The sequence below is a fragment of the Mesoplodon densirostris genome, chromosome 12 (assembly GCF_025265405.1).
Source record: "Mesoplodon densirostris isolate mMesDen1 chromosome 12, mMesDen1 primary haplotype, whole genome shotgun sequence".
Taxonomy (NCBI): Eukaryota; Metazoa; Chordata; class Mammalia; order Artiodactyla; family Ziphiidae; genus Mesoplodon; species Mesoplodon densirostris.
Genome location: NC_082672.1, coordinates 44,803,509 through 44,816,177, shown reverse-complemented (window position 1 = coordinate 44,816,177; position 12,669 = coordinate 44,803,509). Strand labels below are relative to the sequence as shown.

At 37.0% G+C, this 12,669-nt stretch overlaps 2 protein-coding genes across 3 annotated transcripts in view; one reads left to right on the top strand and one right to left on the bottom strand.

The window, feature by feature from the left end:
• The window catches only part of NT5DC1 (5'-nucleotidase domain containing 1), a 118,500-nt gene that overhangs the window by 15,225 nt on the left and 90,606 nt on the right, over positions 1-12,669 (top strand). Inside the window, exons 5-6 of one of the 2 annotated variants that reach the window (XM_060114669.1) lie at positions 615-694; positions 2,116-2,197. In XM_060114669.1, coding sequence (XP_059970652.1) covers positions 615-694; positions 2,116-2,197 — 162 coding nt within the window. Of the gene's footprint in view, positions 1-614; positions 695-2,112; positions 2,198-12,669 lie in introns of both variants that reach the window. The other variant, XM_060114668.1, reaches the window with a different exon arrangement.
• Positions 4,276-8,505, bottom strand: COL10A1 (collagen type X alpha 1 chain). Its single transcript, XM_060115156.1, has 2 exons — positions 8,352-8,505; positions 4,276-6,146 (listed from the first exon to the last, which is right to left on the bottom strand). Exons 1-2 carry the CDS (start codon positions 8,503-8,505, stop codon positions 4,276-4,278), a joined length of 2,025 nt encoding a protein of 674 aa, XP_059971139.1.

The following is a 12,669-nucleotide window of genomic DNA, read 5'->3' as shown; positions in this document are numbered from 1 at the left end:
TACCCTAGGGCCAAACAGGATAAATCAAATCCCTCTTCTCCCAGAGACCCTAGAGTGTGCCAGTCCTGTGCTTTCGAGTTTCTCTAAGATAAGCACACTGTGTCCTCACATGATCTGATTTTTTTATTCTCCTCTTCACCCTGGCTGTTCTTAACATTGTACTGAAGTTTGTCTGAAATTGTATGAAGATTGAATGCGGGACTCTAGGGGACCAGAGCACAGATTTGCAAAGGCACTGTTGTGTGGAGCCCTTCGTGGTATTCCAGTGTTAGGTTGATGGTTTTGAAATTCAGTGACATTGATAATTTAAATTGTGACTTTTTCATAATTATTTCATATTTGGGATATGGTCTAATTTTCACATTTAAAAAAATAAATATTTTTTAATAAAGTGCTTAACCGTGGGTATCCTTTTTTAACTTTCTTGTAGTAGCTTTGTAGCTGAAGCCTTCTTTAAAAGGTGATGATAGGCTGTAGTGGAGTGATTCTGAATTGAAATAAAAGCCCCTTTAAGTAGCGAAACCAAAATCTAGTCTCTCTTCAGCCAAGTTTCTGTGTATGTTACATAAACGAGACATCAGTTTGTTCCCAGTTTAAATTTTTGTTCTTTTTAGGAAAATATTATTTTTATGATAACTACTTTGACCTGCCTGGAGCTCTTCTGTGTGCCAGAGTGGTGGACTCTTTAACAAAGGTGAGTGGGGACTCATTTTTTAGAAACTGTGCAATGTATTTAGCTATAAATCAGAGAACTTAATTATATATGTCTTTTGAGTTGAGATTTCACTTAGTTTCCTCTTTGTGGTTTCAAAGGTGACTGAGGAGGAAAAACAGAGAGAATTTGGTCAAAATCTTTTTGGAAAATTAAATAGCAACCATCCCTTCTCCCTCCCTGGCCCCACCAATAATAAACCTGTTCTGCAGCAGGGGGTGCGATAGTCTAGAAAAAGAAAATACCAAACCTGCATATGGAAAAAATATTTCTTGGTTTCATTAGCAGAATTTTTAAAAATAAATAAAAGAAATTTAAGGAAATTCCATGTGTCTTTTTAAGCATTGTAAATAGTATAAAACCAGAAAAATAAGGTGAAATTTTAAAAATTCATCATTCTGGGCATAGTTTAATGCATATAGACTTTTTCCTTGTCCTATGTATCAGGATTAAATAGATCTCTGGTTATATCAGTTTATACCTAGAGTTTAGGACCTATGAACATAAACTGGTTTTATGGCAGAATCACTTTCCTTTTTGCATATATTGTCTTTAAAAATCACAATGATAATGTTTCTGATAGGACTAGATAATGGTTTATTTTTGAATCAGAATTAATTTGTATGTTTGTGAAAGTTTCTGTTGAGCAATAGTTCTGGCTTATAGAAGTTATTATGAGATGAATTCAGTTTCTCATTTTATAGTGATTATATACAAATGCACCAGTCTTTAAATTGGACTTTATATAATTTAATAATATCTAGTAGTTGGTCTTTGTTTAGATAGAAGGACACTGGTTAATGTTTCCAAGGAAGCACAGGGTTATAACATTGTATAATTTCCTGTTTACTTGCTTTCTGGTTTAAAAAAAAATCTTAGTAAAAATGATTTGAATTTTGGATTAGGAAGCTCCTTAATAATAGAGACTTGCTCTTCTTTTATACTGAAACTCAAGTAAATGTGCACAGAATTCTATAGTAACCTCCTTTTGAGGTTTTAAGGCTTCAGGTCTCTTAGCTCCACTGATGCCATCCATGGTACATGAAGTGACACATTCTGGTACCTCACAGGCTATAATGTTGTAGATTTGCTCATGTGTTAAAAATATTCTATAATGTTTAGACTTAACAATGAGTGGAAATTTTTATTTTATTTGGGTTATGTGAGTTATATTAATATTTAGTCATATGTATATATCTCTCTGTATCAGTGATTTTCATGGAAGATTTCTTTCTAAAATCACATTTAGAAAAATGAGAAGTTTTTATCTGTTATGTTTTCTAAAACATGAATCCCTATTTTAGAATACAGTGATATTATACTTGTTTGTCAGGTGTTTTCTGTTATGCCTAAAAACAAAATTATTACATCTATCACATTTGGATTTTTTTTTTCTTTAGCAGAGCAATGGTCAAAAACCATTTGATTTTTGGAAGGACATAGTTGCTGGTATACAACATAATTATAAAATGTCAGCTTTTAAAGGTGAGTAACGTGAAGAGAGACTTTAGATGTTTGTTCAATGCTGTGTATCTAATGAATTACTTAGAAGTTACCTTTTTTTCTGTGTTCCTTAATTAAGATTTAATTTGGTTTTAAATATTGCCGTAAAGTTGATACTGGTTATATTTTAAGAGGTTCTTTTACTCATGTCTGTTTCGTGGCCATAATGGCCGGTATCCTAAGATATGCAGTCTTTTACATGCTTACCAATAGGGTCATTTTGTGGGTTCCCCAGAATTTGCTGTTTCCTGGCTTGGGAATGAAGGTTGGTGACACTTGTGATCATTAGTATAGTAATTATAGACAGATAGGGAAAGTGAAAATTCTATTCTTATTGCTTAAAAACAGGACCGGCTCGCCTAGAATGGGAGCAGAGATATCACCAACCCAAGCCTAGGGTTTTACGGTTCCATCCACAGGTTTGCTTGGGTTACACAGAGAGATTGCTTCTAAGGAATTAAGAGATGCCTTTATAGTATGTTACCCTGATGACTTGAACCAGACTGCCCTAATTCAGCCAATGGACCGATGGATGCTCAAGAGCAGTGTTTTTCAGCTGAGAAAAATGTCGCCTTTTGATTGACATAAAAATTGCTTGCCTTCCTTTTAATGTAGTGTAAGCCATCAAAATAATCCTAAATATGACTAAAAACATGTCAAGGCAATAAACAGTAACTACAGAATATTTGTTCAGACTACATATTTCTCTGCTGCCTGCTTCTTTCCTTCCCAGAAGAACATCACTACGTTTGGGCGATTGTCTTACTTTTCTAATCCCAGCCACCAGCCCTTCACCCTGGCTTGTAGATCACATGTGGTTCTGTTTGATAGCTTTTCACAGTCCACACTGAGTGCTTGGGTGTGTGGGAATGCCCATCTCCGGTAGGAGGGCATAACCATGACACCTATAAAAGCTACCCACCACTTTATCATTTTACTTTTTATTAACTTTGTAAAATGAAAAGCCTTAAAAAAATGGTTGAGAATAGCAAATTGCTGGTATCAGATAAATTCAGCATAATAATCTATTCATGTTATTTTATTGCATTGTAAATAAGGTGTAGATAAAACATTTTGTGAGGCACAGCTTAAAAGTTTTAAACAGCAACATAAAAATACAGTACGGAGCATAAATAAATAACATCGTTTCATTTCTAGTCACATTTTGAAATCCTTTATATCAGTTATAATTTCACTGGAATGGAAGGCCCAAAGTACATATGCTAATGCTCTGTAAACCCACAAAATCATATTACATAAGACTCAATAAGGAATTAAAGCAAATTAATACACTTCTGTCAAATAAATAGAATAGGTCAGACATCATTTGTTTGACCTATCCTATTCGTACAGACATCATCTGTATACCCTTCACTACCCAAGTTGTGAAGGGTATACAGAAAGCTTTCCTCAATCACAGAAAAGTTTGAAAAGGTTCATGACTAAAGCACCTTGCACTTCAGATTATTTTTAACATAATATTTTGGGTTTTTTATGAGAGCTGTAAAAAGTCTATATGCACCTGTATACTTGAATAGATATTGATGAAGGGGACCATGTAAGCCTTTGAGTGATGCGCCGTCAGAAAGATCTTAGGGTATACAATGTCTTTTAAATTTGGATATTCAAGTATTTAAGTCCTGTAAAGATACATGACACCTCCTGAATGTTTCCTAGAAATTCTCTTGTTAATCGTTAGAAACAGGCTTATTTTAAAAGGAAGTGCTGAATTTCTAAAATCAAATTTAACATGATTTAGCATCACATTTCAGGATTTTTTGAGATCATTTTATTTTTTTAGCTTAGCAGTACTTTTATGGTAGAATTTTTAAATACTGAAGGAGTTCACAGAAAACTTTAAAGAGACTTAGGATTGCTGACTAGAAACTCGAGAGGGTCTTCACACATTGTACACTTATGTCTGAAAGCTCAGATCTGTATTTTGGAAAACTAAAATTAGTCACATTTTTTCAGCCTACCTCCATATGCATTTTGTGGGGTGGGGTGGAGTTGGGGAACGCCTTTTCAAGCAGATTCATATTAGCTCGGTGGGAATATGCTCACATTGGAGCCACTAAGAATCCTGAGAAAGAGGAGTGGACATACTCAGAGGAGTATAGCCCATTCGACCCTGCGTTGGGCAGCTGGAGCCACACCTGGTCATTTTCTGTGAGATCGATTATGGCGCTCCCTGAAGCCTGATCTAGGTAGCCTTTGATGTACTCATCATAGGTGTACATTACAGGGGTGCCGTTCTTATACAGGCCCACCCAAGCATGGGTCCCTTTCACATGCACGTGGTAGGAGAAGTAATATAGTCCTGGAATCCTACAGGTAAAGATTCCAGTTCTTGGGTCATAATGCTGTTGCCTGTTATATAAAATTTTATCAAATGGGATAGGAGTACCTATAGTTGGGTAAGCTTTGGAGAGAATAACAGTGAAAGCAGACACAGGCATTCCTGTTACTCCCTGGTTGGCACTAACAAAAGGCCTCTGGCCTGCCTTCACAAAGCCCTCTGGCAGGACTGCTTGGCCTGGAGGGCCTGGGGGGCCTGGGGGCCCTGGGCGCCCTGGGAGGCCAGGCTCCCCAGCGTGCCCTCTTGGACCTGGTGGCCCAGTGGGTCCATTGAGACCTTTAGTTGCTATGCCAGCTGGACCAGGAGGACCTGGAGTTCCTGGATCCCCTTTGGATCCAGGGAATCCTGGAATGCCTGGTGGCCCGATGGGACCTCTAGTACCTGGCATTCCAGGGGCACCTCTTGGCCCAGCCTCACCATTGTGCCCAGGCACTCCCTTAGCTCCTGCTGGGCCCGCAGGGCCTGGGAGGCCAGGAGGTCCTCTAATTCCAGGGTCACCTTTTGGGCCCGGCAACCCTGGGTTACCCTTGGGACCACTGAGACCTGGTTCTCCTGGGTACCCTGGTTTTCCATCTAACCCAGAGGAACCCCTTTCTCCCTTAGCCCCAGGGTATCCTGCAGGCCCGACTGGCCCCATCTCACCTTTAGGGCCTGGGATCCCGTGGTTGCCTGGAATGCCTTTTGGTCCTTGGGGTCCCATATTCCCAGGGGGTCCAGTCAGACCTGGTTCCCCGGGATGACCTGCTGGGCCTTGTTCCCCTTTGGCACCTGGACCCCCCGGAAGGCCTATAGGTCCTCTTTGTCCTTTCAGGCCTGGCAAGCCTGGTTTCCCAAAGCCAGGAGCCCCTGGGGGCCCAGCTATTCCTGGAGCCCCAGGGTGACCTCTTGTCCCTGGAACCCCTGGCTGGCCTGGGGCTCCAGGGGCTCCTGGCTTTCCAGTGCCTTCTGGTCCTTGTTCCCCAGGAGGACCTTGGGGGCCTGGTGGGCCAGTTGACCCCCTTTTACCTGGAAAGCCCCGATCACCTTTGATACCTGGCTGTCCTGGAAACCCATTTTCACCACTTTTCCCCACTCCAGGGGGGCCAGGTGGTCCCATGGGACCGTGAGGACCTGGGAGGCCCCTGCCACCAGGGTGGCCAGGAGCACCATATCCCGTTTCCCCTTTCTGTCCATTCATACCAGGGACTCCTGGTGCACCCTTTTCTCCAGGAAAGCCCCTGGGTCCTGGGGCTCCTGGAGGTCCCTGTGGCCCAGGTTTTCCTGAAACAGAAATTCCAGCTGGGCCGGGGATTCCAGATGGCCCTGGTGGGCCCTGTAGTCCTGGTAAGCCAGCTGGTCCAATATCTCCTTTTGGTCCGTATGGTCCTCTCTCCCCTGGTTTTCCTGGGAGTCCTGGCAAACCTGGCTTCCCAGTGGCTGATGGTCCCGGCGGTCCTGGCAACCCTGGCTCTCCTTGGGGTCCAGGACTTCCATAGCCTGGTTTTCCTGGTGGTCCAGATGGACCTGGGTGCCCTCGAGGTCCAGCAGGGCCTGGTGGACCAGGAATACCTTGCTCTCCTCTTACTGATATACCTACAAGACATGCCCAGTACACATACCGGGTCCGGGTGGGGGGTGGTTAGTAATGCTAAGGAATCATTGCTTCTCAGAATATAAATGAGGACAGGACATTGCAGTGTCAGTCAGACCATTTTGGCAGACTGGTCTTAAATGGTTTGACAATACATTTTATATTGTTTTAAAAAACACCTCTAGAGAAGATGATTTCACAAGATCATGTACTTGTGAAAGTACTACCATAGTACTTTCATTGCATCCTAACGATCCATGAAAATAAGCTGGGATTGAAGAATTCATTTAGAATAAGAGTACATTGGAGGTAAATTTATCACATTTATTTTAGGAAAATCATCTACCTAGAAAGGAAGGGGGGAAAAAGGCATTTGACAGAAAAAGGCAAGTACAGAGTAAATGGGAACAAGTTTAAGAACTATAACAACTTTCCCTCAAAAAAGCTATCCTATAAGATAAGGGAGAAATGCAGTCTGTTTTAATTTACGTCTGCCATGACCCTGCTGAACAGTTTAGATTTAGAATGACTTTTTTTTTTTTTAACCTCAGTACATACCGTGAGCTCGTACATTCTCTGTTATTGACTTAACATTGAAACAAGGAATCAGAGAATTAATGGGCAAGGTACATACAGTAGTGTTAAAGTGCTTATATAAAGTTTTCTTTGATTAATGCAAATATTGTTGATTTCATAGATCTGTGGGTTCATTTGAGCTAAGTACTTATACTGATATAATAAATTTAAACTAAAAAATTACTTATTCAGTGCCTGTGATGTGAAGCATGCTATTGAGCGACAAGTATAGGAAACGCGCAAAACACTTCCTATAAGAGCTTTAATCACAAAGAGAATAAAACAAGTGTCCATCTGATAAGTGCTTTAAGAGGTGTCCAGGGTTTTAGTTTTAGTCAGTCTAAGGTGGGATGTAACAGACATTGTTGGCATTAGGATATACCATTACGGAAGCATTACTATGTCAAAGAATCTTTAGGCAGCATTATCATAAGCCTCTAGATAAAATAGTCTTTTTTTTCTCAGAGAAATTCTTTGATAGCTAGCAAAGATGGTAATGAAATTGCTTATGTTTCTAAATATCTACTTGCAGGATTTATATTAAAATTCATTTTCTGTTAAATAAATTTTCAGAAATATAGTTAGAATGCCTGTGTATACTATTTAGATTCTTATGCTGTCAGAAAATAGTTCACAGTAATGATAGTTTTAGTAGATGTCGCAATAGTCAAATAGTTTGGTCAAAACCCTGAAAATGACTTATAACTGTGACTTTTGAGCTACATCTTTTTTGTACAGAAAGTAGTAATATGCTTAAACTCCATTTAGCTAAATCTTTAATGGCTTTAAATATCAAAATGAAGACTAAAATGGAATTAATATTTAATGAATTGAATTGTAAATTGCCTTTGAAAATGTATTTTTATGGGTATAGTTTCTTTTAACTATTAGTTGTTAGCACATTTAAAATCTTTCATATTAATTAACTGGCATGTAAGAAGTAGTCAGCCAACAGTAGTTGAGAATATTATACTCTTGGGTAGAGGTGTTCCTGATATTTGAAAAACATTTGATAACAAATGAAACAAAATACAGAGCAGAATCATTAAAACAGATATACTGAAATAGGAAATTCATTTAGGTATCTTTATATTTTGTACTAACTAGAAGTTATATTTCATTTTGCAAACAAATGTGTGGAGTTTTATTTACTCATAGATTTTAAGAAAATGACATCAGGAAAAAGACTGAAAAAATTAATTTATGGAAGAGATTCCCATGTATTTACACATGTATTGTTGGTTGACTTTAGTGTACATATATGATATGTCTGTATGTATAAATGAGCATTGATACATTGCAAATAGAATAAATGAATAAAGGATTTATTTTAATGATTAGAATAAAATAGGACATTTTAAAAAATGCAAACCATATTAAATTGGGATTTACTTCAGAATCTTATAAAGATCATGTCTGTACTAAAAATAATTGTCTTGGTCTGGTTGGAAATCTGTTTAATTGTTAAAGTAGAGAGGAAATACTTTTTCCATAAATCCTTTTGGGCTAATTGAGGAGTTTGAAGATAAATTTAACGCCAAATAAAATTTACATTTTGTTAAAGAGATCATTAAGATTGTAGAAAACAAAAACCCACTAGTTAAGAGAGCAAAACATATAGTTCAGTTTACCTTTACTCTTTATGGCATAAGGGATGAAGAACTGTGTCTTGGTGTTGGATGGTGGGCCTTTTATGCCTGTAGGTGTTTGGTATCGCTCAGTATAAAATACTCCATGGACCAAGTTCAAAGATATTAGCAGCAGAAGGGCTATTTGTGGCAGCATGTTCTCAGATGGATTCTGAAAAACAATAATTTCATATAGCTTCATTATTGACCTGTTTTGTTTTTCTGATGTTTCACAGATGAATTCTTTAAATAGTTATCTACTTTTTTTAACCTTATCCTATATATTCTGAATATATTCCATAAATTAATGAGAGATATAATTTTGTTAATTATACAAATATATGTCTTAGTTGTTTTTGAAAACTACATTCAGGTAATCAAGTGAAAATAAAGTTATTTGAATAAAAGAAACACAGAAACTGTAATTGGATGTCTGTATTAAATAATTCAAGATCTTTGATATAGACCGAAGTTACTAATAGTCTCAAATACACTGAAATTCAGATTAGGACATGTTTTTACAAATATAGTTTAATTAGGACTATTTTTTATAGACTGATTCAAATTAAACTTTCTGAGTGCACTTTAGTGGAAAGCCATTTTTTTACATCACAAAAAACAAATAATTAATTGAAGCTTGTTTCCAAATAAGCTAACATGGAAGTCCACCAGTCATAGACTTACCTGGATGCTGGAAGTTCCTGGAATTGGTTTCTTACCAGCTCTCTGTGCCTTCCTCTGTGCCCGGGTGAGCTGTCCTGCAGTATTTATACTGCTTTTCCCTTACTACATGAGGTTACCCAGAGTTTAAGCTCCTCCCCCTGCCCCAGAGGTGAAAAGCACAAGTTATGGTGGAAAGTTCTGTTGGGCAGGCATACAAGATCAGGTTGGGCTCTCTTTTTCCTTGTTTTCTTATTGAAAAATAAACTCTTTGTCTTAAATATATATTAATAGTTTTAACCATGCACCATCTTTTTCTGTGATTTTATTTTAGAAGTTATTACTCAGATGTTTAGGTTAGTTCATAATGGGATGATCCTATCCCCTTTATATTTTTAGAAAGCACATTCTTGTGTTAGTTGGTTGAAAATACTTGGTAGTATATAAAAGTAGGGGAAGACGTCTTTTGGAGGGGAGTGTGGATTTAAACCATCATCTAAATTTACTTCGGTTATTACATGAAGCCATTAATGTGTCCGTGAATGTTTCTAAATTTTTATGAAAATAGCTTACTCCAATTCTTATTTTTAGGCTTGAGAGAAACACAATGGTGAAAATGTAGATATGCGGTCCTGTATTTCAGAATTTTAATATAAGTTCTCAGCCATTAATAAGAGAAATATTAAATGTTAGCATATAAATGTTTCAGTGTTTGCATACTATTTAAAATTTTTTAGACAGAGGTAAGGTATCCATGAATTTGATAGTAGAGTTAGCAATAATTACCCTGAAGAATTTATTTATTATTCTGAGTGTGTGACTTTTTTTTTATTGGAGTATAATTGCTTTACAATGTTGTGTTAGTTTCTGCTATAGAACAAAGTGAATCAGCTATATGTATACATATATCCCCTCCCTCTTGAGCCTCCCTTCCCCCCCCCACCCATCCCACCCCTCTAGGTCATCACAGAGCACCAAGCTGAGTGGACTTGTAGACATGGGGGGAAGGGGAGGGTGGGATGAATTGAGAGAGTAGCATTGACATATATACACTACCATGTGTAAAATAGATAGCTAGTGGGAAGCTGCTGTATTGCACCCTGAAGGATTTAAATTCATTGTTTACAACACTATACTGTGTTCAGTAAATGGCTTCAGATTTTATTGCTTAATTTTGGGTTTTACTTTAGAGTTGCAGTGGAGATTACAAAAACCCTTAACTTGATAAGGTCATATCATGTCCATTTAAATAAGGTTGCTGTATTCATTTCATAAGAAAAATAATCTTCAGACTTTGATTTTGGCTTTTTAAAAGTATTATTGGTTTACCTTACAATTTCGTTCAGGGATCTTAAATCAGCCCAATTAGAAACGTTTTTTTCCCCCAAAGATGAAAGTAAATGTTATCATTGTAATTTTCAGTGGTTAGTATTCTCTTTAACAATGTTAGGAGACTCTTTAAATCAGTTTTTAGGATCCTGAAAAGTCTAATAACAGGAAGTTGAGAGTCCAAATTCTGATTCTTACTAAATTTCATCATTTTGGAGCTAAATCACATCAACTGTACACGTAAAGTAGGTGAGAAGGAAAATTCCATAAGTATAGATACATCTTTTTAAAAAATCTCTGCAGAATTGAAGTGGTATGGATTCAGGATTGATCAATAATTGAAATAATTGAATGTTTGACCAGTAAGTGAAATAAGGTTTGTTCTTTTTCTTCCCTTCCTCCTCCCCTGCATATAATTTTCTGTATATATTTTGAACTAAGACTTGTATAGCACCTTGTAGAAATGTAAGCGGATAACTCATCTCACTTCCTTTCTTCTCTCACTTTTAAACCTTTTATTGGTTGCCATATTTAAAAATTTACAATGTCCTATATGTCTCTATATAATATTTACAGATACATATGAAATATGGCTTTTATATCAGTTCAGATTTACAGAAGAATTGGAAAGATTTTATTTTCTAATCATTCTTTTTTTATTGAAGTATAGTTGATTTCCAGTGTTGTGTTAATTTCTGCTTTACAGCAAAGTGATTCAGTTATACACATATATACATTCTTTTTTAATATTCTTTTCCATTATGGTTTATCACAAGATGATGAATATGGTTCCCTGTGCTATACAGTAAGAACTTGTTGTTTATCCATTCTGTATATTCTCATCATTCTTTCATCATTGAAGATGATCTATGCAATAGCTTTTGTAATTACACTATTACTCTACTACATTTGTAAGAGACCACAAAGATAAGTGAGAGAAGTGGCTGCCTTCCATCTACTATGGTTCATTTGGAAAAGATTTTGAAAAAGTAGGTGAGGTAACATTATGGATGCCCTTGAATGCTAGGCTGTAGAATTTGTTTTAAAAGTATTTATTAGAAGTGCATATTCTAGTATTTGTGTGTGTATATATGGTGACACACGCATACACTTATTTGTAATCAAGACTGTTACCCTGTTAGACATCACTCATGTGAAAGTTCAAAGATTAATTCTTGGCCCTTCATTCTGTGCACCTGTGTAGACCAAGCGTTCCTCTGTGGTTACTCTATTTCCAGAACTTTTCACCTTAACCTCTCTAGGTGTCTGTTTTTTCATCAACACAATGAAAAGGTTGTATTAGGTTTCTAAACTCCTCCCAGCTTTAAAATTAGATTATTCTTGTGCTTGAGGTATTTTGCTGTTTCCTGGGGTGAGACAGCGGGCTTGGCTTCATTTAGTAATTATGAGACAAAATCCATACCAAGTGGTCATATGCCTTCTTTTGGGGGTATGTAAATATATGTGGGTATTTGTCATTCTATATTCCCATTTAACGTTGGAAAATGTGGTGTCTTTATTCAATAAGCCTTGGATGCTCAACCCTTTTTGCAAATAGTGTACTTATTTCAGCACAAGGAATCTGACTGCTATTTGCTTTGTTAGTCACATAAGAAACACTGTCTTGTCCAAAACAGATTGTAGAATCAGAATATTTGCTAGCCTCACTCCACCCAATTGTGTATTTAAAACTATTTTTATTCTAAGAGTTTACTTGTAGCTGTTGGAAGTGACTAGTCTGTGGCTTTATGATGAAAACCCATTCTACTTAAAGAACAGAAAGTCATGCTGTTTAAGCTTAGTAACCTAAGTGGTTTTTTAATATCAAATATCAGTGTTTTTCGCACATCTAGCATTTAGCTGCTATTAAGCTCACATGTTCATTTTCACTTCCCAGGGTATCATTAATTCACCAAATATTTCTTGCGTACCTTCTACATGTCAGGCATGGAGATAAAAAAACTGGATGAATGATGTACAGCCACCCCCCACACACACACAGTGTTTAAACAGTGGTTCTCAACCTTCTTTGCGCAGTCCTGGGGTACATGACACAGTTCCTTCTGTCTTTGGGGTTCATTAAGATCATGGTGGTTCAGAGACGATATTTAGAAAAAGCTTCTCAGGTGATCATGAGGGACTTCTAAGTTGGAATGTCTTCGTCTGCTATCAGTGTTCTATTACCAGCTTGTTAATATTAGATACATAATTTTTGTTGTTTTTGTTCATATGGTTTTTAACTTTACTATAGAAAAATTTAGTCTTATCCATAGAAGTAGAGAGAATGGTTACAGTGAATGCCTTTGTGCCCACTACCCAACTTAAACTAATC